The sequence below is a fragment of the Tachysurus fulvidraco genome, chromosome 15, assembly GCF_022655615.1.
Source record: "Tachysurus fulvidraco isolate hzauxx_2018 chromosome 15, HZAU_PFXX_2.0, whole genome shotgun sequence".
Taxonomy (NCBI): domain Eukaryota; kingdom Metazoa; phylum Chordata; class Actinopteri; order Siluriformes; family Bagridae; genus Tachysurus; species Tachysurus fulvidraco.
In genome coordinates, this window is record NC_062532.1 from 4,145,888 (window position 1) to 4,170,102 (window position 24,215).

Sequence of the window (24,215 nt, forward strand, 5' to 3'; positions counted from 1 at the left end):
AAAAAAAGACATTCAGAAAACCTCAGGTTTCAATGAAATCCATGAAAATATCTAAATAATATCAATGTTATTAGTTTTCTTTGTATAACATGTAACCCTCTTACTAGTTATGTTTCTTTTAAGAATATGTGCATTTAAAAGCTTCTTTTTTAATAACTGCCCTTTTCAGATATTTGTGGCTGAAAAGGTTTGTTTTATAATAAGGTTTAAGTAAACTATTCATTAAACTGTTGTGTTTATTAAAGAGATTAACATTTTTGATGTGATCTGAAAATGAGTGTGTATCCCTTTAATTCGTCAATGGCGGCGAAAGAGTTGAGAAACTCCGTGTATACACTAAAGTTTGGTTTAAATGCACTTGGAAGACATGTGCTGGTTACTATCTAGTTTTGTTATCTTTTCTGTGATTGGATGTTTATTATTTTACACCCACCCATGCATATGAGAGTGCAATGTGTTTGGTTGGTAATGTGTCAATCAAAAGAGAGAGAGAGTTTGAGACGAGTCAGAAACGCTCGTGCTAAATGCGTGTTATATGGATTAGTTTTCTTTATAAACAGTGTTTTAGTTTGTTTATGCTTTAATGTTAACCAGGAGATGTGAGAAACGTACCATTATTCGCCGAGGATCGTGTGTGATGTCTCCGCTTAGAGTGTGAGTGATGACCGGAGCTCAGGTACCTGTTATTTGTGTTGGTTTTAGCTCATTTGAGTGAAGAGGCCAGTTGTAAATGTTTCAAAGGCCACAACGCACGCAAGCAACGACACAGGCCTGCATCGGGGGGGTGGGTGGGTAAGTGTGTGTTTGTGTGAGTCGGCCCACTAATATTTATGTTGAATTTACACTTTGGTAATATATGTGTTGGTTTAGAGTGTAAAGTTGCACCGTTACTAAACTAGTTAACAGTAAGAGTGCTTAAGTATTTTCATTGAGTGCATATTCATTGCTGGGGTTTTTTTTTTGTTTATTCAGTTTATTCAGTAAGGGGACAATAATTAATTTTGTTATAAAACATATTGACTACTGTTATTCATACCTATATCTTGTTATACATATTTCACGTTACTTATATACATTCTATAATTCATATCACAATATATTTTATATAGAAAAATAAATACAAAACTGTTTTTATGAATGTTTCTTTGTGTATTTAAGAGTCCAGGTATCAGAGTATTTTAATTTCTTTAGTCGAGAGACCCCAAGTTATTGAACCCATCTCCCCACCCTAAAGAGCTTAGACTTGACACGACTAAGTAGGGCAGGGGGCACTACATAAAGTGGTGGCCCATTAGGGGAATCTCTTCTCTTCTTTCCTCTGGTAAAATGTAGAGGAAGACATAAAAGTAAAAGAAGACATAAAACTTTGTTTAATACCAAGTTGATTGTGGAAAAGAAAATTAACCCCTTCCTGCACTTATTTGTAAACTCTTGAAGCATGTCTTTCAGAAGTAACCCTCTTTTTCAAACTGAACTTACCAGTTGGTGTAGTGAGGTAGGGATTGACCCAAGTCACGCGCTGCTGTTGACTGGAGTACCAGCAACTACTGAAGTGGCACAAATCGAGGAAGCGGCTCAGAGTGTAAAAGCCTTTGGAAGAGTGCGTGTTCGAGATACCAGGCATGGACCCAACTCAACTACTCTGTTAGTGTTATGCGAGAGTAGAGAAGTCGTTGACGCCACACGCTGTCCTACCCAACTGCTGCATGGTGATGGTGAGGAGGCCTGGGAGATTGTTGTTTCCACTGAAAGTGACTCACGACCTGCCGCCCCTGTAGAATTCACCAATAAGCTGTCAAAATTTCTCATGGATAAGGGAAAGTCTATGACTGACTTAGAAGCTCTGTTTCCTTCCCTTGGTTCCAATACCAGTTCCCCTGAGTCAATTATTCGTGCTGTGGGTGAGATCCTAGAGAAAGCAGTGAAACCACAAAGTGACAGCAATGCTTACCGTCGTTTACGTACCTTCTTGGGCACTGTTCCCACCCCCGCAGGAGAGGAAACCATGGAACATTGAATCGAGCAGGCCAGAATAATGATAACAGATTGTGACTGCTCTGAGAAAGAAAAACGTCAGATTATTGTAGAAAGTTTGAAGGGACCAGCACTCGAAATCATAAAAGCTGTTCGTCTTTCTAGTCTGGATACCAGTGCCCTGCAGTACCTGGAAGCCCTGGAAAGCACATTTGGATCCTCCGAGTCTGGAGAAGACTTGTATTTTGCTTTTCGACTACTATGCCAGTCTCCTGGAGAATCCTTATCTGATTTCTTGAGACGGATGGAGAAATCTCTGGCCAAAGTTGTTCAAAGAGGAGGTTTGTCTTTGGCCAATGTTGACAGAGCAAGAGTAGAACAGCTGATCCGAGGAGACGTTGAATCAGACATGATGCTCCTGCAGTTGCGACTAAGGGAGAGAAAAAAGCGACCACCTACTTTCTTGAACTTACTAAATGAAATACGTGAGAGGACGGACACATTGCTATGAAATGTCAAGCTCCTGAGAACTCCACTCAAGTGATCAATAAGCTAGTCCACTCTTTAATACCAGTGTTGGTGTCTATGCTGAAATATTTGTAATATGGGGATTAGTTACTCAGTAAAATGTAGTTGTTATTTAATTAAAGAAGTGAATTGTGATGAGGTTTTTGTGCAGCACTGCAGCTTGTCGTGTCACTGTGTGGATAACGAGCGCAGTAATACACAGCTGTGTCTTCAGTCTGCATGTTCTGTCCCCGTAAGGTCACAGAGTTACTGGAAGTGTCTCGAGAGACCACAAACTTGTCTTTAAGTGAATCTTTTTGATGACTATTTCCATCATGATACATGGTGTTGATCCATTCTAAAGCTTTTCCTGCAGGTTGTTGAACCCAAGATGTTCCAAAGTGGTTGCTACTATCAGTGATAGAAGCTCCAGACACTTTACAGGTGATGGTTAAAGTCTCTCCTGGCTTTATAAGCAGTGAGTCTGGCTGGATGAGCTCAGTAGCACAGAACACATCTGTAAAAAGAGAAAAAGAAAAGGTGGACATGTCGAACTGAAAGGATCAGATGAAATAATAAAGCTTCAATCCAAACACTCACAGGGGGCGAGAGCCAGCAGCAGCAGTGGAGCTGAAGCAAACATGTTTGTGTTGAAGGAAGACTAATGAGAAGTGTTTCCTCTCTAGATCAGAACGCTGCTAATATTACAAGAGGAGATGCAGATTTGCATAAACATTACAGAGAGGCTGTGTTGAGGGCAGCTCTGCAGCTGTTAATCACACTCACACCCCGTTTCATCTCCATATCAATTTAATGTGGGAAATAATTCAGCTGTTTGTTATTATTAATAATGATATGAACGTGTTGTGATGTAATTAACGCTTCCTGTGAAGGTCAGATTGAAAACTGATCTATTTCCAGTTCCCTCAAATTAATCTGAATCTCCACCATAATCCATGAAAATGATAATAATTAGATAAACGATCCTTTATGTCGTTATCAGTCATGTGTAGGCTGCACTCTAGAGAATTACATTAACACAGAAATGATTCTCATGTCTGCAAATTTCCTGCTTTCTGTTATGAGAAGGTGAATATGAACATGGCTGAAGCTGTTAAAGCAAACTTACAGTACAGAGGTACAGTTAGACTACGGAGTTCACATATCCAACCCATTCCAGAGCTTTTCCTGGTTTCTGTCTGATCCAGTGCATGTTGTACTCAGTCATAACAAAGCTGTGTATCTTACAGATCTTCACAGTTAAAGTTGAGATATTTAATTCATGAAGTTACTGCTACAAACCTGAAGATACTTATTTTCTAATAATCAATGGCACTGATTACTGTGATCACTTTTCCTCTTATACAGCAGCAGTCTGTGAACGGTGACAATTTATTTATTAATTAAAGAAGAATATGGTGAACTCTATTTACGTTTAATGTTACAGTTAATGTCATGGCACTTTTGTGAAATGTATGTGTTCAATAATCACTAAAGTCAGACATTTTTCTGTAAATGTTATTTATTTCCCTTTTGGTTCCTCTGTAAGAATATGACTATAAGAGACAGTCTCAGTGTTCATTGTGTCACAGAAATACATAGAAATTGTGGAGTATCTAGATCTGACTGAGGATATGAGAATATGTTGTACTTTAATGAAACAATGTTACAGTATATTTGTTAAGCTGTAGCGCCACCTGCAGATCTTGTGAAAATGGACTCTACATTGAATATCCTTTTCTCTTTGACCACATCTGGGATTTTGGACAATTGATTAACATGTTTGTACCACTATGGTTTCTAGCACAGTAATAAACAGCAGAATCCTGGACACTAAAGCCAGTCAGCTGCAGATACACCATGGTTTTAGGAGTTGTGTCTGGTTATTTCCAAATGTCCCTTAATGTGTTTGTGTATATTGTTTTACTGGCATCATACCAGATAGCCACAATCCATTCTAGAGCTTTTCAGGCTTCTTGTCTGGTACACAATTTCTCACACGTTTACACAAATTCAAATTTGTTGATGTGATTATTAGACAAAGACTCTACAGTATATAAAGTTCAGGTAAGTGATGTGATCATAATAGTCTTTAGAGATATAATAATCGTCAGGTCAAGTCAAGTAATATGGATTTAAATCAACAATATTAACATAAACAAATAACTAGCTTGAAATGTTTTGGGATAATTTGTGGGATATATATATATTTTTGTTACACTCACACTAAAATACATCTTTCACACTTTCTCATATATGTTCAAACAAATTCTCATTTGTGTTGTGATTTTTATTAGTCAAAGCCACAAAGGTCTATAAAGTTAAGGATAGTGATATGATTATAATTGTCTTTATGATCACAAAAAGTTTCAAGCTAGTTATTTGATTAAATTATTAGTGTTTACTTAAACCCATAACAAGACAAAGTGAATATTCATAATATTCATTTATCATTCTGTTTAATTTATAACCTTACATTATAACAGCATTATAAAATACATCTTGTCATGTTACTGAGAAACCTCACAACCACAGGAGGATGTAGTTATATAAATTATATATTTGTCCAACCTGTGTTTAACAACCCAAATAACTAATCACACATTATGGAAAGAGTGAAAAAGAAGAGAAAATGTAGATATTTGTCTGATAATGACTGATACTGAATGAGTCTCATACAGAATGCAGTTTGTTGATTCACTTTTTTTCACTTTATTTGTTGAGCTCTGCTGCCTCCTTCAGTTGTTTCAGTTATTGAACCTCAGACTATGAGAACAGACTGTGTGTTAAACACAACACACTGCTGGAAACATGCTGTATTATTCCTGAATCCACTCATTAAACACTGATTCCAACTGCTGGTTAAAAATTCTGTAAAATGAAGGGATTAATAATGGTTCAGGATAAAGACTCTTTCAATAATGTTTTCTTTTTTATTTAAAAATGACTTTGTGTGACTGTGTTTTAAAATGCTGCAAAGGATTCTGACTTCATTCCAGTGGAAGAAAGTGAAAGTGTGACTGAGATGATTTATTAGTTACACTGAGAGGATGTCTGTAACATGTCTCATAAGGTTTTTGTAAGAGGAATCCACTATTCTGTCTCACTGTGTGTAACGAGCGCAGTAATACACAGCTGTGTCTTCAGTCTGCATGTTCTGTCCTCCAATTGTTATTGTGTTAGTAGAAGTGTCTCTGGAGATGCTGAACTTATTTTTCAGTTTCTCAATGTAAACTGTACCCCCATCACTCCAGATGCGTCCAATCCACTCCAGAGTTTTTCCTGCAGGTTGTCGAATCCAAGCTGTATAATAGCTCGTAACTGAATATGAAACCTTGCACTGGATGGAGAGACTCTGGCCTGGCTGGACTGTCATGGAAGCAGGCTGAGTCAGTTCCACACCATGCACATCTGTGGAGGAAAACACATGGTGATATCTCACACAATATATGCTGCACCTTTATTCTTCATCTAGTAAATGAATGAATTTGATAAAGCACTCACAAGAAGCAGCTGCCAGCAGGAGCAGTAGAGATGTAGAGAACATGGTGTGTGTTGTTTGGACTGGAGTCTTCTCTGTTCTCCAAAGTTTAACAGACACCATCACATCATATAAATAGAGTGAGATCCAGCTCTGACACTTGGATTTGTTTATCTGCTGATGATGGGAGGAGAATGTATCTGAAACGTATTTATCTCACGAGGAGGAGACTCATCTGATGGAGGATCTGTGGGTGTTTTAAGGCAGTGGTCAACAACCCCCGGTCCGTGGACAAAATGGTACCGGGCCGCCCAAGGAACTTTAAATTATTTCCATTTTATTTACTGTGTTGTATTTCTCTCGGGTTTGTGCGACTTTCCATAGACGAGAGTTAAAAAGGCATGTCTAAATACAATTAAATTAAAATTATTCATTTTAATTTAATGTCTACAAATTTCCTGGTTTCTATTATGAGAAGGTGAATATGAACATGGCTGAAGCTGTTAAAGCCAAACTTACAGTACAGAGGTACAGATATTATGGGGAACCGAAATGGTGTCACTTCGTCTTTAGAGAGTCTGAATGCTGCAGAAACATTTTTAACAATTCAATAAAACATTACAGTGTTTAAGACAAAATGTTAATGAATTCTTTAATAAACATAGGATATAACAGATAAATGATAACAGGACATGTGACTTGTTCAAAATAAACTCTGTGTTACAATGTGTGTCTGGTTTTTGTACAGTTGCTTCATCAGCTCCAGTCACTGTGGCTTCTCGGGCGCAGTAATAAACCGCAGTGTCCTCTGTCCTCAGACTCTTGGCCTCTAAGTACTGTGTGCTTGCTGAGACGTCTTCTGTAAAGGTGAGCTGGTTCTTCACAGACTCTGCATATGTTGCATCATTATTGCCTGTATCCATCCTGCCAAGCCATTCCAGAGCTTTCCCTGGTTTCTGTCTGATCCAGTGTATGCTGTAGCTCGTCATTGAATATCCATGTATCTTACAGGAGATCTTCACAGTTTCTCCAGGTCTCTTTACCACAGCAGGAGACTGGTCCAGTCTGATCTCATCACTGCTGACACCTAGCAGATAAAACATAACAAAGATCATCATCAACACAGTCAAGATATTTTGAGGGAAGAAATAAACAGTACAGAAGTCTCAGGTACCTTTGGTTAACATTATAACAAAGATGTAGTACTGAGTGACCTTCAGCCCCATCATCATGCTCTTTGATTCAGACACAAACGTTTGGTGAACAAGAGGCTGTTTTTTTTTTTTTTATAAAAGGATGAATTTGCATAAACACACTTCAGCTGTTAGATTTCATAGTTTCATGAATCCTTCTCAAAAACAAGCAGCTGCTGCCCCCTACAGGTGCAGATACAGAAGATAATAATTTTCTGTGTGTCAGTAAAAAAAAAACTTTCACATGGACCAACAATGAAAATGTACATTTTTTTATCAGCATGGTTTAAAAGTGAGAAAACACTCAGATACAGTATCAGCAGTAACATAGTAAATCATTTGTTTTAATTAATTAGTTAATTGGGAAATCAATATTAGTCTCAATGATTATGACACTGAGCTCTTTTTCCAGCTTTGTTAACATTTACTTCCACAGTTCTCAATCTGTGAATTTAATTCAATTCAGTGTATTTGTTTAGCACATTTAACAAAAAACATTGTCTCAATACAGCTTTACAAAAGTACCAAAACAGAATAAAAATATTAAAGTTTAAAATTAATTATTTATCTATTACATTTATCACTAATGAGCAAGTCTGAGGTGACGTCGCAAAGAAAAACTCTTTGAGATGATACGAGGAAGAAACATTGAGAGGAACCAGGTTTAGAAGGAAACCTCATCCTCATTTGGGTGACACTGACAGGAAATGATAATTGATTGCCTTTACAACAGTTTGTAGTCAGTTTGTCATATTGTAAAATGTAGGCAATTAGATATATTCTGGGAATTAAATAAATATTACATCAGTATAAATGTCTAGACACTGTGGCTTTGTCATGTGTCTGTAGTAAGTCTGTGTTTTTGTACTGATGTCTAAGGGGAAGTATCACTGTGTGTCACGGGCGCAGTAATAAACTGCAGTGTCTTCTGTCCTCATGCTGTTCATCTGCAGATACACCTGCATCTTACTGTTGTCTCTGGAGATGGTGAAGCGGCCCTTAACAGTGCTGGAGTAATATATGCTACTACTACTGTACATCCTTGCAACCCATTCCAGCCCTTTTCCAGGTGCCTGTCTGATCCAAGCCATCCAGTAGTCACCAAAGTTAAATCCAGATGCTGTGCAGGTCAGTTTATGAGACTGATCAGGTTTGATGGTCACTGGATCAGACTCTATCAGTGTCTGACTGCAGGAATCTGAAATAGAAGAATATTCAAAGGTAGGAATTAACATTAAAAATAGAGCAAAACTAAATATTTTTTAAATGATGTAATAAATTATACTAACATTGAATGAAGATTACTAGAGTAAAGTAACTCAAAACTCTGCCTAGTCCCATCTCAAAGAATTAAAATGATTCCTGCTGCTGTAAATGAACACAAACTGCTGCTATGTTGTTGGGCTGAATGTTTCAGCATAAATGGTTCAAACACAGGATTTGGTTTGCATGACACACCCACTAGAGATATAAAAACATCATGTGTTTCAGACAAAACATTGCTGTGTTGAGTGCAGCTCTGCAGCTGTTAATCACACTCACACCCCGTTTCATCTCCATTTCTATTTAACAATTCAGGAAAATAATTCAGCTGTTTGTTATTATCAATAATGATATGAACGTGTTGTGATGTAATTTCCTGTGAAGGTCAGATTGAAAAGTGCTCTATTTCCAGTTCCCTCAAATTAATCTGAATCTCCACCATGATCCATTAAAATGATAATAATTAGATAAACGATCCTTTATGTAATGTAATAGAGAAATGTTGTGAATTACAAAATGAACATTGAACATTCTTTACCTATAGACACACACCTGAAATTAGGAACAACAAAGATAACAAAGGGTGACTGAACTGTTTTCCAAACTGCACACTAAGCTTAAAAGGTAAGAACTTTTCAGATGTATGGGAAATGACAGCTTGACCGTTGCCCTGAGCTAAGACAAGATTAGAGAATGACCAGTAGAAGATGCAACACGGACACAGACTTCATGAATCTGAAATAGAAAAATATTCAAAGATATGATTTAATGTAAGAATTAAAATGATTCCTGCTGCTGTAAATGAACACAAACTGTTGCTACGTGGTTGGGTTTGAATGTTTCAGCATAAATGGATCGAACACAGGATTTTACAGGATGATACACCCACTAGAGATATAAAAACATCCACAGAGCAACAGACGAGCGGAGAAAAAGCTTCCTGTGAGACTCTGGGTGTATTTCATGCTGTCAGCTTCATCACTGCTCCTTACGGATTACATCTTGTGTCTTTTTAGTCCATCACTGTGAATCACGTTAACATCCAGAATAACATTCTACTCTACTTATTGCACATAAACATTCCTACAATTATGCAGAAGTCAATCCCACTGGACAAGGAAGAATGATTCAGTAGACTGCAGGACTCAGTTATACTGTGATGTAGAGCTGACAGGGTTTATTCAGTAGATTTAAAAAGTGCACATTTCAAATGTAATTGTAGTTTAAAATTTAGCACTACAATCTCATCAAATCAACTTACAAACAGTTACCTGATGTTGTCTTCTTTCTCTTCTGAGAAACTCAGAAGGTGAAACATCGAAGTAAGACGCTGTTTCTGCCTCTAACAGTTTTCTGTGCTGGGTTATTTTGGGACTATGTACTTACTATGTAGTTGATCAAATGGTGTGAATTGTGCAGTCTGGAGCCGTATTGTCTTGTCTTCATAAGAATGGAGTCATTCTATGAAACGAGTGCCATTTGGGTCTGCAACATTCGATGAAATGAATAAGGCACAAAAATGTCCCAAAATGTGCTTAAAGTTATTTATTGATATTTAACACACACACTCACACACACACACACACACACACACACATATATATATATATATATATATATATATATATATATATACGTATATATATATATATATATATATATATATATAAACACTATTCTTATAGAATAACATACTATTTTTAATCATTTTGCATTAGTACATAGCCATTTTCACATGTCCATGTTGACCAACATGACATTTGCATCTAAAATATCACCAAATAAGTTATGTATTTTTGAGAAAAGATATTATTTTCAGAATTATATTTGTGTCCCTTTTCACATAAGATATATTTTATTCAAAATAAACCTTATTTTTTTGTAAATATTTTATGATTTGTGTGTGTCCTTCAATTTGATTTACCACCCCCTCACAATGACTTGTTTTATCAATAAATAATGTACTGTTGCATTAAGTGACATCACAAAGCGGAAGTGACATCATTGGAGCCTTGTTGCCGCCAAGAACAAAAACAGGCAAGTACTGACATTCCTCTACATTCTTTATTTGTTGATTTTTCATGTTAGGCAGCTTCCGTCAAGCTCAAACCAACCACCCTGTCACGCAAGATAAAGAGGGAAAACTATTTTTTATATATTTTTTAACATTATTAATGCAAATAAAATAATATTTCAGATAGAATGCATGTATGCTAGGTGAGAAACTTGACCACATGGGAGACATGCGGCCATTTTGGGATGATATTTACCACCCCGTCACATACCATCCCGTCACATGTTTTATTGTGATGTGGTGGTAAGGAATGTGACGGGGTGGTTCTGCTTCCCATTTGAATGTGAAGATGTGTGAAATCAAGGATTCTGATATAGATTAATATTTTTTATCTGTTAACTTAACCCTGTTTTGTGACTATGTCACACAATCACTATGTCACTCAATCACTCTCTCTTTCCCTCACTCTCTCTTTCACTAACTATGTCACTCAATCATTATGTCACTCACTCACTCAAGCACTCAATCACTCACCCGCTCACCCACCCACTCACTATCTGTGTTTAATGAAGAATGTTACATTTGATAACATTTGCAGATAGATCTGTCTCCATAATGGCTCCATTAAGCGCTGCTGAGAGACAACGGCGATGCCGTGCACGTCGGGATGCTGATCCTGAGAGGAAGCAAAAATATCTAGAGAGTGAGCGTCAGAGATGGAGATGGGATGTAGAGCAAGGAAAAAAGAAGAAGATTAGTGATCTAAGTTAGAGAGGTAAGCGTCAGCTGCATAAAAAGTGGAGGAAGCAGAACATGAAGAGAAAAGAGAAAGCAAGACGAGGTCTAAAAGGTGGAACGTGGTACTTTTTTGAGGCAAGCCATGGCAAGGGGGCCCCTGACGGTGTTGGGGGAACCTTGAAAAGAACAGCGGACAAGCTGGTGACCAACGGCCACGACATACCCGATGCCCATGAGCTATATAAGGCCCTAACTGAAACATCTACAACTGTTAATTTTTTTTATGTATCATCTGAAGCGCCATCCACAATGAAAACCTACCAAGTGGTCACATCCACTCCAGGAGAAATCCTTTATTGGGAAATAAGTTGCATGTGCTCCACGCAAAAGCAGCTGAGATGTCAATGCTTCACAACACATCATTTTACTTTTAACATGACAGCCCAAAAGGTGCCAACAGAAGCAATTTCTTGGGAAAGTGGAGATCTCATTGGGAAGTGGTGCATGCTTAAATATGACAATGACCTTTATCGTGGGATCATCATGGAGACAGATGAAACGCATGCCCTGGTAAAGTGTATGCACCGTGCAGGTGTCAACAGGTTCTTCTGGCCTCCAAAAGATGACTTGCTGTGGTATCTCTTCGATGATGTGCTCCAGGTGTCTTTGATTCGAAAGTCGTGTGAGCAAGAGGCTGTTTTTTTTTTATAACAGGGTGAATTTGCATAAACGCACTTCAGCTGTTAGATTTCATAGTTTCATGAATCCTTCTAGAAAACAAGCAGCTGCTTCCCCCTACAGGTGCAGATACAAAATATTATAATGTTCTGCTGCCAATGAAAAAACAAAAAACTTTCACATGGACCAACAATGTAAATAAAGAAAGTAGGAATTCAGCATGGTAAACACTCAGATACAGTATCAGCAGTAACATAGTAAATCATTTGGTCTAACCAAATCAATTAATAGGGAAATAATTATTATAATTTTTTTTTACTAGATTTGTGAACATCTAATTCCATAATTCTTAATCAGTTAATTTAATTCACTTTATTTATACAACACAGTTAACAATAGATATTTTCTCAAAGCAGCTCTAAAAGAAAAGAAATATACAATAAAAATTTTAAATTAAAGTTTAAATTTTGTAACATTTTGTAACATCTAGATGCGTAAAAACACACAGACAATTATAATTATAATAATAGCTTAAATTTTGTGTTACACCCGACATCCACTTCAGCAATCTGCATAAAAGCTTTGAAATAGATTGGTGTCATATTAGTGATGGATTAACTCTGTATACACTTGTGTTCAGGAAAACAATTTAATTTAATGTTGAGACAAAAAATGAAACCTTATGTAGATATGTTTGAACTACAGAAGTGTCTTAGCTCTGCTAGCTCATATATACCAGACCCCTCTGGGGACATGTGCACTGCAGAGAGAGGAAAATGACCAGGGATGTTTTTGTACAGGGCTTCAGTGAGTTTGTAGTGTTGTGTCTCTGGCACAGTAATACACAGCCGTGTCCTCCACCTGAAAGTTTTGTCCTCTTAAATAAACTGTGCTGCTGGATTTGTCCTGGCTGAGACTGATCTTGCTCTTCATCGTGTCTTTGAGATTAGTGCTATCAGTGCTACACAGATATCCGAGCCATTCCAGTGCTTTTCCAGCAGGTTGCCGTATCCAGTTAATACAATAACTCGACACTGAGATCTTACAAGAGATGGAGAACGACTCTCCAGGCTTCACCAGCACAGAGTCTGTCTGAGTGAGCTCCACACCTCCAACACCACCTGTGAATAAGAGCGACAGAACATCATCAAAAGTCATCAAGTCATTTTCACGAAACAGGAATTAAATCTAAAGCCGACACGAAGACGTACAGAATGCAGCTGAAAGCAGCAGCAACACTGATAATGACAGCATTGTTGTTGATATAAAAGTGAAGTGAAGTAAAATGCTCAGCTGCTCTCCTCCTCACTACACACACACACTCACACACACACTCACACAAACCTCCTTAATGTAAGAGACACAAGTGGAGGATTTGCATGAAATGCATCATCATGATCTTGAAGTCTCAGGTTTACTCATTTATACATTAACGTTCTTCCTCTTAGAATAATTGGGCTTAGAGTGAAATGAACAAAACACTAACATGTCTCTGTGATTAACTGAACTGAACATGTTCAATCAACAATCATCTAAAATGAGCCTCACACGATAAAGTCACAGTTTCTGTGTTCAGAAGGTGTTAGTTACATTTCTAGAACATAGGCTGTGTATTGGGACTATGATGTGTGAATTACAGTGTGTATTGGGACTATGATGTGTGTATTACAGTGTGTATTGGGGCTGTGATGTCTATTAGTTTGTTGGTTTGAGGAACAGTCAGAATCACATTTATCACATTTTTCTACCTGTGGGTTTTTCCAGTGTTTCCTGGAGCACAGAAACAGGGTTTATGTATATTTTCATTGCTGATCATTAGTTTAGGCCACGCCCACTTTAGGGTTATACCCAGGTACATTTGATTCAGTCATGTGAGCAAGAGGGTGTTTTTTTTTTTTCATATCAGGATGAATTTGCATAAACACATTTCAGCTGTTTTTATAGTTTCATGAATCCTTCACAAAAACAAGCAGCTGCTGCCCCCTACAGGTGCAGATACAAAATATTATAATGTTCTTGCTGTCAGCAAAAAAAAAAAAAACTTTCACATGGACCAACAATGTAAATAAAGAAAGTAGGAATTCAGAATTGGAGCATTTTTATCAGCATGGTTTAAAAGAGAGAAAACCCTAAGACACAGTATCAGCAGTAACATAGTAAATCATTTGGTTTAACCAAATTATCTACTTCCATAGTTCTTAATCTGTTGATTTAATTAACTTTTTTCCATTCATTTTCTCAAAGCAGCTTTAAAAAAAAGAAAAGAAATGTACAATAAAAAATAAAAAATTTACATTTTTTCTATCATTTTTTGTAACAGACAATGAGCCTTTCATGTGTCTGTAGTAAGTCTGTGTTTTTGTACTGATGTATAAGAGGAAGTATCACTGTGTGCGACGGGCGCAGTAATAAACTGCAGTGTCTTCTGTCCTCATGTTGTTCATCTGCAGATACACCTGCTTCTTACTGTTGTCTCTGGAGATGGTGAAGCGGCCCTGAACAGTACTGGAGTAAAACTTCCTATCACTATCACCCTCAATAATTGCAACCCATTCCAGTCCTTTTCCAGGCGCCTGTCTGATCCAAGCCATCCAGTAGCTACTAATGTCTAATCCAGATGCTGTGCAGATTAGTTTATGAGACTGATCAGGTTTGATGATAACTGGATCAGACTCGATCAGTGTCTGACTGCAGGAATCTGAAATAGAAGAATAGTCAAAGGTAGGAATTAACATTAAAAATGAATGAATGAAAAATATTTGAATCAATTTACAAATAATACTCACATTGAATGAAGATTACTAGAGTAAAGTAACACAAAACTCTGCCTAGTCCCATCTCAAAGAATTAAAATGATTCCTGCTGCTGTAAATGAACACAAACTGCTGCTATGTTGTTGGGCTGAATGTTTCAGCATAAATGGTTCAAACACAGGATTTGGTTTGCATGACACACCCACTAGAGATATAAAAACATCCACAGAGGAACAGACGAGAGGAGAAAAAGCTTCCTGTAAATCTCTGGGTGTGTTTCATGCTGTCAGCTTCATCACTGCTCTTTACTCATTAGATCTCATGTCTTCTTTTGAAGCTGAATGTGCAATAAAAGATGGTCTTGTTCACACAGACGGCTCTCACAAGGCATCAAACAACAGTAACTTGGTCCTGTATTGACAATAATTTCTAATTTCTGCTAAAAGAAATGAAGACCTAGAACTTTATCTAAAACAAGTTCCAACAGAGGCATAAGAACTCAGTGAAACATAGAGTAAGGAATTAAAGACATAGAGGCATGATGTTCTAGGCAGGGTGATGGGATGCAGTAGCATGTGTGGTTTTGTTCCTCTAAGACCTCTCTCTGTGTTGTGTATTGAATCAACGTTATTGGAGGAATTATTGCATTGTGAGTATATAACAGTGTGTTTGTAATGTAGGGATTCATTACTCAGTACATTACATTAATTGTCCATTTAGGTGAATAAAATACTTCCTAATGATGACCGAGTGAATACATTACCCTGATTATTGTCTCGTGATACTGAATGATTATATGATTAGTTACAGTATATATATATCCTTACACCTCTAATTCCAGTAGTTTTGTTCTCTATTAATAAGAGCACAGACATTTGTTCTTTTCTGGACTCCTGAACACATAAAACTTGCAGACAGGGAAAATGAGCTGCAGTTTATTTACAGAGTCATTTAAAGAACCGGAATATGAACATGTCTGAATCTGAACTTCGGTTGAACAAGAGGATGTTTTTGTATTATAACAGGGTGAATTTGCATAAACACACTTCAGCTGTTAGATTTCACAGTTTCATGAATCCTTCTTGAAAACAAGCAGCTGCTGCCCCCTACAGGTGATTTTTAATTCCAGGAGTTTGTAGTAGTGATGCTGCAGTAAACATCTACATTTCAGTTTGATCTCTCATCAGATTCTGTGCTGCTGAACAGACTCCGTGTTTCTAAATTCAGGAAGTGAACCATCGACCTGTAGTGTTCCTGCAGCTGGCATCACAATCAAAAATGACTTTGTGTGACTATGTTTTAAAATGCTATGTTCTAAAGTGTGACTGAGATGATTTACTAGTTACACTGAGAGGATGTCTGTAACATGTCTCATAAGGTTTTGTAAGAGAAATCCACTATCCAAGTCTGTAGTTTTCAGATTTATTCATACGAGACAATTAGCATTAGTATTAAGTTGAATGTTATGTATCACTTCATCATAACTGCTACTGCATGTGCTTGAATATATACAGAATTTTCAATATTTTATTTAATTTATTTTTTCTTGTTGAAATTAGCAACCACATAAATGTCTGCAATACAATGTTCAGTCTTCAGTCAGGTCTTTGTCAAATGTTCATCATTGACATGACCAAATGCAGACTGAATGAAGTTCATCACAGCATGACCTTGGTTTTTGTACAGCTGTATCTGTAATCTGAATGACTGTGGCTCTCGGGCACAGTAATACACAGCTGTGTCCTCAGTCTGAAAGTTTTGCCCCTTTAAAAACACTGTGCTGCTGGAAACGTCTGCAGAGAAACTGATTTTGTTCTTGAGTGAGTCCTTTACAGAAGAGCTGCTGCTACATACATATCCGATATATTCCAAAGTCTTGGATGTTTGTCGAATCCAGCGTGGACAGTAGCTGGATATTGAGAACCCAGAGAATTTACAGGAGATGGTAAAAACCTCTCCAGGTCGCACCACTATATTATCTTACTGAGTAAATTCAACCGAATCCACACCTGTAAAGAGCAACACAGAATCAAATGCTTTGTTTGACGAAACAGTCAATGCTCTCTCATATCCATAAGAGATGCACAATGAAATAAAAAAGTTATTTTAGCGAGTGAAACCTGCACTTACACGACACAGCTGTCAGAAACAGCAGGAGACAGATGGAGCTCATGGTGATTTGATTAGCACCAGGTACGGCTACTGATCCAGAATCTCCACAGTTCAGAGAGCTTTTTATTACGTCTCTGTTCCTGACTTGATGAGAAAAAGAGAGAGGAGGGAGGAGACAGACTTACTGTACATGCAAATTTCTCATATTGTGTTGTAATTGCAAGCACCATCCTCTTTCATTCACATTCACAAAAGAGGACTTGCAGTCTCTGCTCACTTTAGTCAACAATTTGAAATTTTGCCTACTCCATACACACCTAACTGAAATGATATAGTATAAATTTATACAGTCTCCAACTTCTTACTATCAATTGGTATGATTTTCTCCTTATCTCTATAATATTTATAATTTCCTACAATTATGTAGAAGTGAATCCCACTGGACAAGGAACAATTACTCAGTGGACTGCAGGACAGTAATCTGGTCATGAACAATCTTAATCATATCTCAATTATAATGTGATGTAGAGATGTCAGTGGTTTTTTTTTTCTTGATTTAAAAAGTATACATTTAAAAAATCTAATTGTGGTTTAAAATTTAGCACTACAATCTCATCAAACCAACTGACAAAAAGCTAGCTGATGTCATCTTATTACACTTCTGAGAAACTTAGAAGGTGAAACATGGATTTCTCTAGATGTAAAAACCTCCTCATCTCATGAACATCTGTAGTCTGTGATTATAAATCTATAAAATTTGGAACATTGAGAGACATTCTCATGTAACTTCATGTGAAGTGAACATGAATATAATAATATTATAATACTCATGAATATAATAATACCATGAATATTATATTCATGAATAACACGAATATAATAATACTCTTCATATCAGCATATTCAGTAAGGAGTAAAACACACATGTGTGTTGTTATAGGACAATAATCAATGATCAGGTGGTGTGATGTCAGGAATTGTAGAGGTGGTGGATGCAGGTGCTGATAATTTATTGTGTAAAGTAAAAACAAAACACATGAAATTGTGTAATTCGGCATCCTTTGGTTCTACTGTGACATGAAGTTACTGCTACAAAACTGAAGATAATTATTTTCCAATAATCAGTGGCACTGATTACTATGATCACTTTTCCTTTTATACAGCAGAAATCTGTGAACGGTGACAATTTATTTCTTAGTTAAAGAAGAATATGGTGAATTTGTTTATAATTACAGTTCTTGTTGTGATAATTTTGTAAAATGCATCCTTTCAATTCACGTTGGCGATAAATTTTAGTGAATATTCAGTAAATGTTATTTATTTTCCTTGTTGTTTCTTTCAGGAAATTATGACTACTGTATAAGAGACAGTTCCAGTGTTCAATGTCTCACAGAAATTCATAGAAATTGTGGAGTATCTAGATGTGACTGAGGATATGAGAATATGTTGTACTTTAATGAAACCTACAATGTTACAGTATACAGTATTTGTTAAGCTGTAGCGCCACCTGCAGATCTTGTGAAAATAACCTATACATTGAATAAGCTTTTCACTTTGACCACATCTGAGATTTTGGATGATTGATTAACATGTTTGTACCACTGTGGTTTGTAGCACAGTAATAAACAGCAGAATCCTGGGCACTCAAACGAGTCAGCTGCAGATACACCATGTTTTTGGAGTTGTCTCTGGTAATTTCCAAACGTCCCTCAATGTCTTTGGCGTATATTGTCATTAGTCCAGATAACCCCAATCCATTCTAGAGCTTTTTCAGCTTGTTGTCTGATCCAGTTGTCTGATCCACACTTGCTCAGACATTTTTACACAAATTCTAATTTGTTCGTGTGATTATTATTAGACAAAGACACTACAGTATATAAAGTTCAGGAAAGTGTTGTGATTATAATAGTCTTTATGATGTGCAGCAATATTACAGATATAATAATATGGACCTAAATCAACATCATTAACGTAAACAAATAACTAGATTGAAATGTTTTGTGATCATTTGTGGGATCATTTTTTTAATATAACCTTGGATCGATCAGTGTTGTGTCTTTTGTCCTGTTATTGTGAACATCGAAGGAGGAGTTTTTGTACAGGGATGTTGTTTATTCCTCTCACTGTGGTTTACGAGCACAATAATACACAGCTGTGTCTTCAGTCTGCATGTTCTGTCCTGTTAATGTCACTGTGCTGCTGGACGTGTCTCTGGTAACCTGAAACCTGCTTTTCAGTTTCTCACTGTAGGCAGTGCTCCCACTACCACACATCTCTCCAATCCACTCCAGAGTTTTTCCTGCAGGTTGTTGTATCCATTCTGTACAGTAGCTGCCATCAGTTAATGAATATCCAGACACTTTACAGGTCAGAGTCAGTGACTGACCAGGAGTTAATACTGTGGATCCGGTCTGGATCAGCTCAACACTGTGAACACCTGTTAAAGAAAAGTTATTTTAATGATGTAAAAGCAAAACGTTTTAAGGAACCAAAACTGTATTACATGTCAAATGTAAAAACACTTACAGTGTACGGCTGCCAGCAGCAGCAACAGTAGGGATGTAGAGATCATGGTGTGTGTTGGAGCAGAAGAAGTAAAAGCTCTTGGTCTTTGTTGCTTAAATCTATAACAGAGGAGGACATTTGCATAGAGACACTCCTTATCTTAGGGTCAAAATGGGATGGATTCTCATATATACATTAATAAAAATTAGAAAACCTCATCATCTTTTAAACATGTCTGTATTTTTTAGAGATATCTATCACTGCAGATTGAGTTTGTTTGAACCAATAAGAATTTTAAGGCAGGTGTTAATGAGTAAGTTTATACACTATCAGGTGTTTTCAGGTGAATTTTAATAAGAAAACTCACAGAAAGTATTATTAATTTAGACCAGGAAACTTTATTTGTATTCATTTATCATTCTGTTTAATTTTTAAATTACTTACTGTCACGAGCAACGAGCCGCGGTCCGAGTGTCACCATAGAGACGCGTCCCAGGAGTATTAGCACGCTTCCGGATTGCACTTCCCATCAGCCATCTGTCACTCTGATTACACCACCACCTGTTCCTCATCTCCGCTCTCTACATGTACCACACTTGAACTTCATACCAGTGCGAGGTCTCGACTTGTCTTTGTACTGTCATTCTGAGCGTTTACCTGTATTCTGATTTCCCGTTTTGACTCTGTTTCCTGATTCTGACTTTTCTGATTGTTTGCTGCCTGCCCCGACCTTTTGCCTGTTCTCGATTCAGATTTTTGCCTATCCTCTGATACTAGTGTTTTTGCCCATCCTGATCTCTGCCTGTCTGACATCGTCTGTGTTTGCTCAATAAAATCGCTGCAAATGGATCCCCAGCCGTATGCCTCCTCATTACACTTACATTATAACAGCATTATAAAATACATCTTGTCATGTCACTGAGAAACCTCACAACCACAGGAGGATGTAGTTACATAAATTATAGTGTTTTTATTTGTCCATCCTGTGTTTAACAACCTAAATAACTAATCACACATTATGGAAAGAGTGAAAAAGAAGAGAAAATGTAGATATTTGTCTGATAATGACTGATACTGAATGAGTCTCATACAGAATGCAGTTTGTGGATTCACTTTTTTTCACTTTATTTGTTGAGCTCTGCTGCCTCCTTCAGTTGTTTCAGTTATTGAAGCTCAGACTATGAGAACAGACTGTGTGTTAAACACAACACACTGCTGGAAACATGCTGTATTATTCCTGAATCCACTCATTAAACACTGATTCCAACTGCTGGTTAAAATCCTGTAAAAATGAAGGGATTAATAATGGTTCAGAATGAAGACTCTTTCAATAATGTTATAATAATTCTTTTTTATTTAAAAATGACTTTGTGTGACTGTATTTTAAAATGCTGCAAACGATTCTGACTTCATTCCAGTGGAAGAAAGTGAAAGTGTTACTGAGATGATTTATTAGTTACACTGAGAGGATGTCTGTAACATGTCTCATAAGGTTTTTGTAAGAGGAATCCACTATTCTGTCTCACTGTGTGTAACGAGCGCAGTAATACACAGCTGTGTCTTCAGTCTGCATGTTCTGTCCTCCAATTGTTATTGTGTTAGTAGAAGTGTCTCTGGAGATGCTGAACTTATTTTTCAGTTTCTCACTGTAGTATGTGCTCCCACTAGTCCAGATGTATCCAATCCACTCCAGACCTTTTCCTGCAGGTTGTCGAATCCAAGCCGTACCATAGCTCGTAACTGAATATGAAACCTTGCACTGGATGGAGAGACTCTGGCCTGGCTGGACTGTCATGGAAGCAGGCTGAGTCAGTTCCTCACCATGCACATCTGTGGAGGAAAACACATGGTGATATCTCACACAATATATGCTGCACCTTTATTCTTCATCTAGTAAATGAATGAATTTGATAAAGCACTCACAAGAAGCAGCTGCCAGCAGGAGCAGTAGAGATGTAGAGAACATGGTGTGTGTTGTTTGGACTGGAGTCTTCTCTGTTCTCCAAAGTTTAACAGACACCATCACATCATATAAATAGAGTGAGATCCAGCTCTGACACTTGGATTTGTTTATCTGCTGATGATGGGAGGAGAATGTATCTGAAGTGTATTTAAACTGTTTCTCTTTGGAGTTGTTAAAAGGTTTCCTTACAATATTCATCCTATAATTGATCTTATATAGTGATTTACATAATTCAACTTCTAGCATGAAGTAGTTAATGCTTGTAACCCTGTTATATAAAAGACTTTTAATTCCTGTGGAAGCAGTGAGGGTGTACTTAGATTTTCACACATGGCTTCTCCATATTAGCTTTATTTTTGTTAAATAAATAATGGCATGGTGTAATATATCATGTGTTCTTGTTCATCTGAGGTTTTATTGCCTGATTTTAAGACCTGCTAAAAACTAGATTAATTTTTATATCTTAATAGTTAAAACCCAGAATTCAAGTGGGTGCACTTTCTTTTTCACATGACTGCAAATATGTTGAGCAGTAATTTAATGATCTTTCATCAGTATAAATGTCCAGACAATGTTCAGAGTAGTTCAGTAAGAGTCAGCAGCAAAAATTTTTAATTTTTAATTTAGAATTTCTAATTTTAAAATTTCTAAACTAATCACACATTATGGAAAGAGTGAAAAAGAAGAGAAAATGTAGATATTTGTCTGATAATGACTGATACTGAATGAGTCTCATACAGAATGCAGTTTGTGAATTCACTTTTTTTGACTTTATTTGTTGAGCTCTGCTGCCTCCTTCAGTTGTTTCAGAAATGTAAGCTCAGACTATAAGTCTGTGTTTTTGTACTCATGTCTAAGGGGAAGTATCACTGTGGTTCACGGGCACAGTAATAAACTGCAATGTCTTCTGTCCTCAAGTTGTTCATCTGCAGATACACCTGCATCTTACTGTCATCTCTGGAGATGGTGAAGCGGCCCTTAACAGCATTAGAGTAATATATGTTACTGCCGTGGATAATTGCAACAAATTCCAGTCCTTTTCCAGGCATCTGTCTGATCCAAGCCATCCAGTAGCTACTAAAGGTAAATCCAGATGCTGTGCAGGTCAGTTTATGAGACTGATCAAGTTTGATGGTCACTGGATCAGACTCGATCAGTGTCTGACTGCAGGAATCTGAAATAGAAGGATATTCAATGGTAGAAGTTAATGTTAAAGAATATACATATATATATATATATATATATATATATATATATATATATATATATATATATATATATATATACATACAGTATATATATTTTAATAATGTAATAATATAAAATAAAAATAATACTAACATTGAATGCAGATTACTAGGGTAAAGTAACACAAAACTCTGCCTAGTCCCATCTCAAAGAATTAAAATGATTCCTGCTGCTGTAAATGAACACAAACTGCTGCTATGTTGTTGGGCTGAATGTTTCAGCATAAATGGTTCAAACACAGGATTTGGTTTGCATGACACACCCACTAGAGATATAAAAACATCCACAGAGGAACAGACGAGAGGAATAAACTATTTCTGTAAGTTTCACATTGTCAGGTCACTAACTCTTCTGTTTGTAGTATTAGTTAACGCTCCCTAACACTCCTGCTGCTTGGGTTTGAATTTTATTTGCACTGTGATACACATAAATGCATAAAAATGTAAGTGAGTCAATCTGTAGAATTCCTAAAATACACAGAATATTGTTGTTAAATATGAATCATTTTTGCAGAATCCAAAAAAATCAATCATCTGTCCAATGAGTTAAATTGGGACTGGGATGACTGGGATGGGAGACTGGGTTGTGTGTTGTATTTTTTTGGGACTAGGATGTGTCTATTACAGTGTGTATTGTGACTGTGATGTGTGTATTACAATGTGTAGTCAAACTGTGATGAGTGTATTACAGTGTGTTGTTACGGCTTAAGCCTTTATTCTCGCATTAGTGTGGTGTTTTCAATGTGACTTGGTCTCTTCTTTTTTCTTTCTCCCAGGTTAGGCTCCGCCCCTGCACACCTGCGGCCATTCATAATCGGGTGGAAATAAAAGGGGAGAGTAACGAGCGAAGAGGGGGGCTGAGTTTGCACTATTACCACGCAGAACTCCAGTCAGCAGGTCAGGGCCACTACCTCTGGCTTAGCTTCCAGTGGGCGCAGCACCCACTGAAGGGAAGCTCTTTCTTCCTCTCTTGCGTCACATTTGTGTTGACGTTGTGTACCGAACTGAGCTTTGTGTGCGTCTTGCCCAGGTGTTGCTGATCGTTGTGTTCTTTTTGGTTTCCATTATATTTTCCTTTTTGTTCAGTGTTGTGTGTGTTCATGAATGGTTTAGGGAAGTACTAGTTGCCTGTGATGCGTGAGTGCAGTTAATGAATTAATAAACTGATAAAACTGTCCTTTCTGACTCGCGTGTCCTTTTTATGTTACTTGCCCCGCCCCTACGAGCAGTGTTGAAAGTGGGGTTCGTAACAGTGTATTGTGACTGTGACGAGTGTATTACAGTGTGTATTGTGACTGTGATTTATTTATTCATTTATTTATTTATTTATTTATTTATTTATTTGGAACCCCATTAGCTTCCACGAGTGGTCGCTAATCTTCCTGGTGTCCATTTTACAATATCAAAACATATTATACACAATCACATTACACTTTTTACAATATATTATCAAAAGAATAAATACACTTCAATTTGAGTCATTACACTTAGTTTTCATTACAGATCATACATTTTTTTTACCATCTTTTTAAAATAAGATCTGTTGCTTATTTGTCTTATACACATTGACAGTTGATTCCAAGCTACTGAGGATCTAAATAATACAGTTCTCCTCATACAATTTGACTGTGCAAAAGGAACAACTAAATCACCAGAGCTGACCTGCCGAGTAATATGTTGGTGGCAATACCCACTGTAAACCAATTTATCCACAAAAAATCTGGGGTTGTTTTTATAGATGGCATTATGCATGTAGCACAGAAGACTTATCTTTAATTTATCCTGTA

At 37.0% G+C, this 24,215-nt stretch overlaps 1 long non-coding RNA gene, 1 pseudogene and 4 gene segments (V, D, J or C); all 6 read right to left on the reverse strand.

The window, feature by feature from the left end:
• Positions 1-2,377: 2,377 nt before the first annotated feature.
• LOC125138762 lies at positions 2,378-3,231 on the reverse strand. The segment is given in 2 exon segments: positions 2,378-2,998; positions 3,082-3,231. Coding segments are annotated over 2 exon segments (423 nt in total).
• A 3,253-nt stretch (positions 3,232-6,484) lies between these two features.
• Positions 6,485-7,239, reverse strand: LOC125138733. The segment is given in 2 exon segments: positions 6,485-7,049; positions 7,137-7,239. Coding segments are annotated over 2 exon segments (546 nt in total).
• A 5,398-nt stretch (positions 7,240-12,637) lies between these two features.
• Positions 12,638-13,208, reverse strand: LOC125138800. The segment is given in 2 exon segments: positions 12,638-12,969; positions 13,060-13,208. Coding segments are annotated over 2 exon segments (360 nt in total).
• Positions 13,209-13,873: 665 nt separating this feature from the next.
• LOC125138796 lies at positions 13,874-14,694 on the reverse strand. The segment is given in 2 exon segments: positions 13,874-14,546; positions 14,635-14,694. Coding segments are annotated over 2 exon segments (366 nt in total).
• Positions 14,695-16,162: 1,468 nt separating this feature from the next.
• On the reverse strand, positions 16,163-16,789 carry LOC125138745 (annotated as a pseudogene).
• A 2,488-nt stretch (positions 16,790-19,277) lies between these two features.
• On the reverse strand, positions 19,278-20,098 carry LOC125138826. Its single transcript, XR_007137956.1, has 3 exons — positions 19,876-20,098; positions 19,663-19,799; positions 19,278-19,337 (listed from the first exon to the last, which is right to left on the reverse strand). It is a non-coding gene; the product is annotated as an uncharacterized LOC125138826 (long non-coding RNA).
• Positions 20,099-24,215: the final 4,117 nt, after the last annotated feature.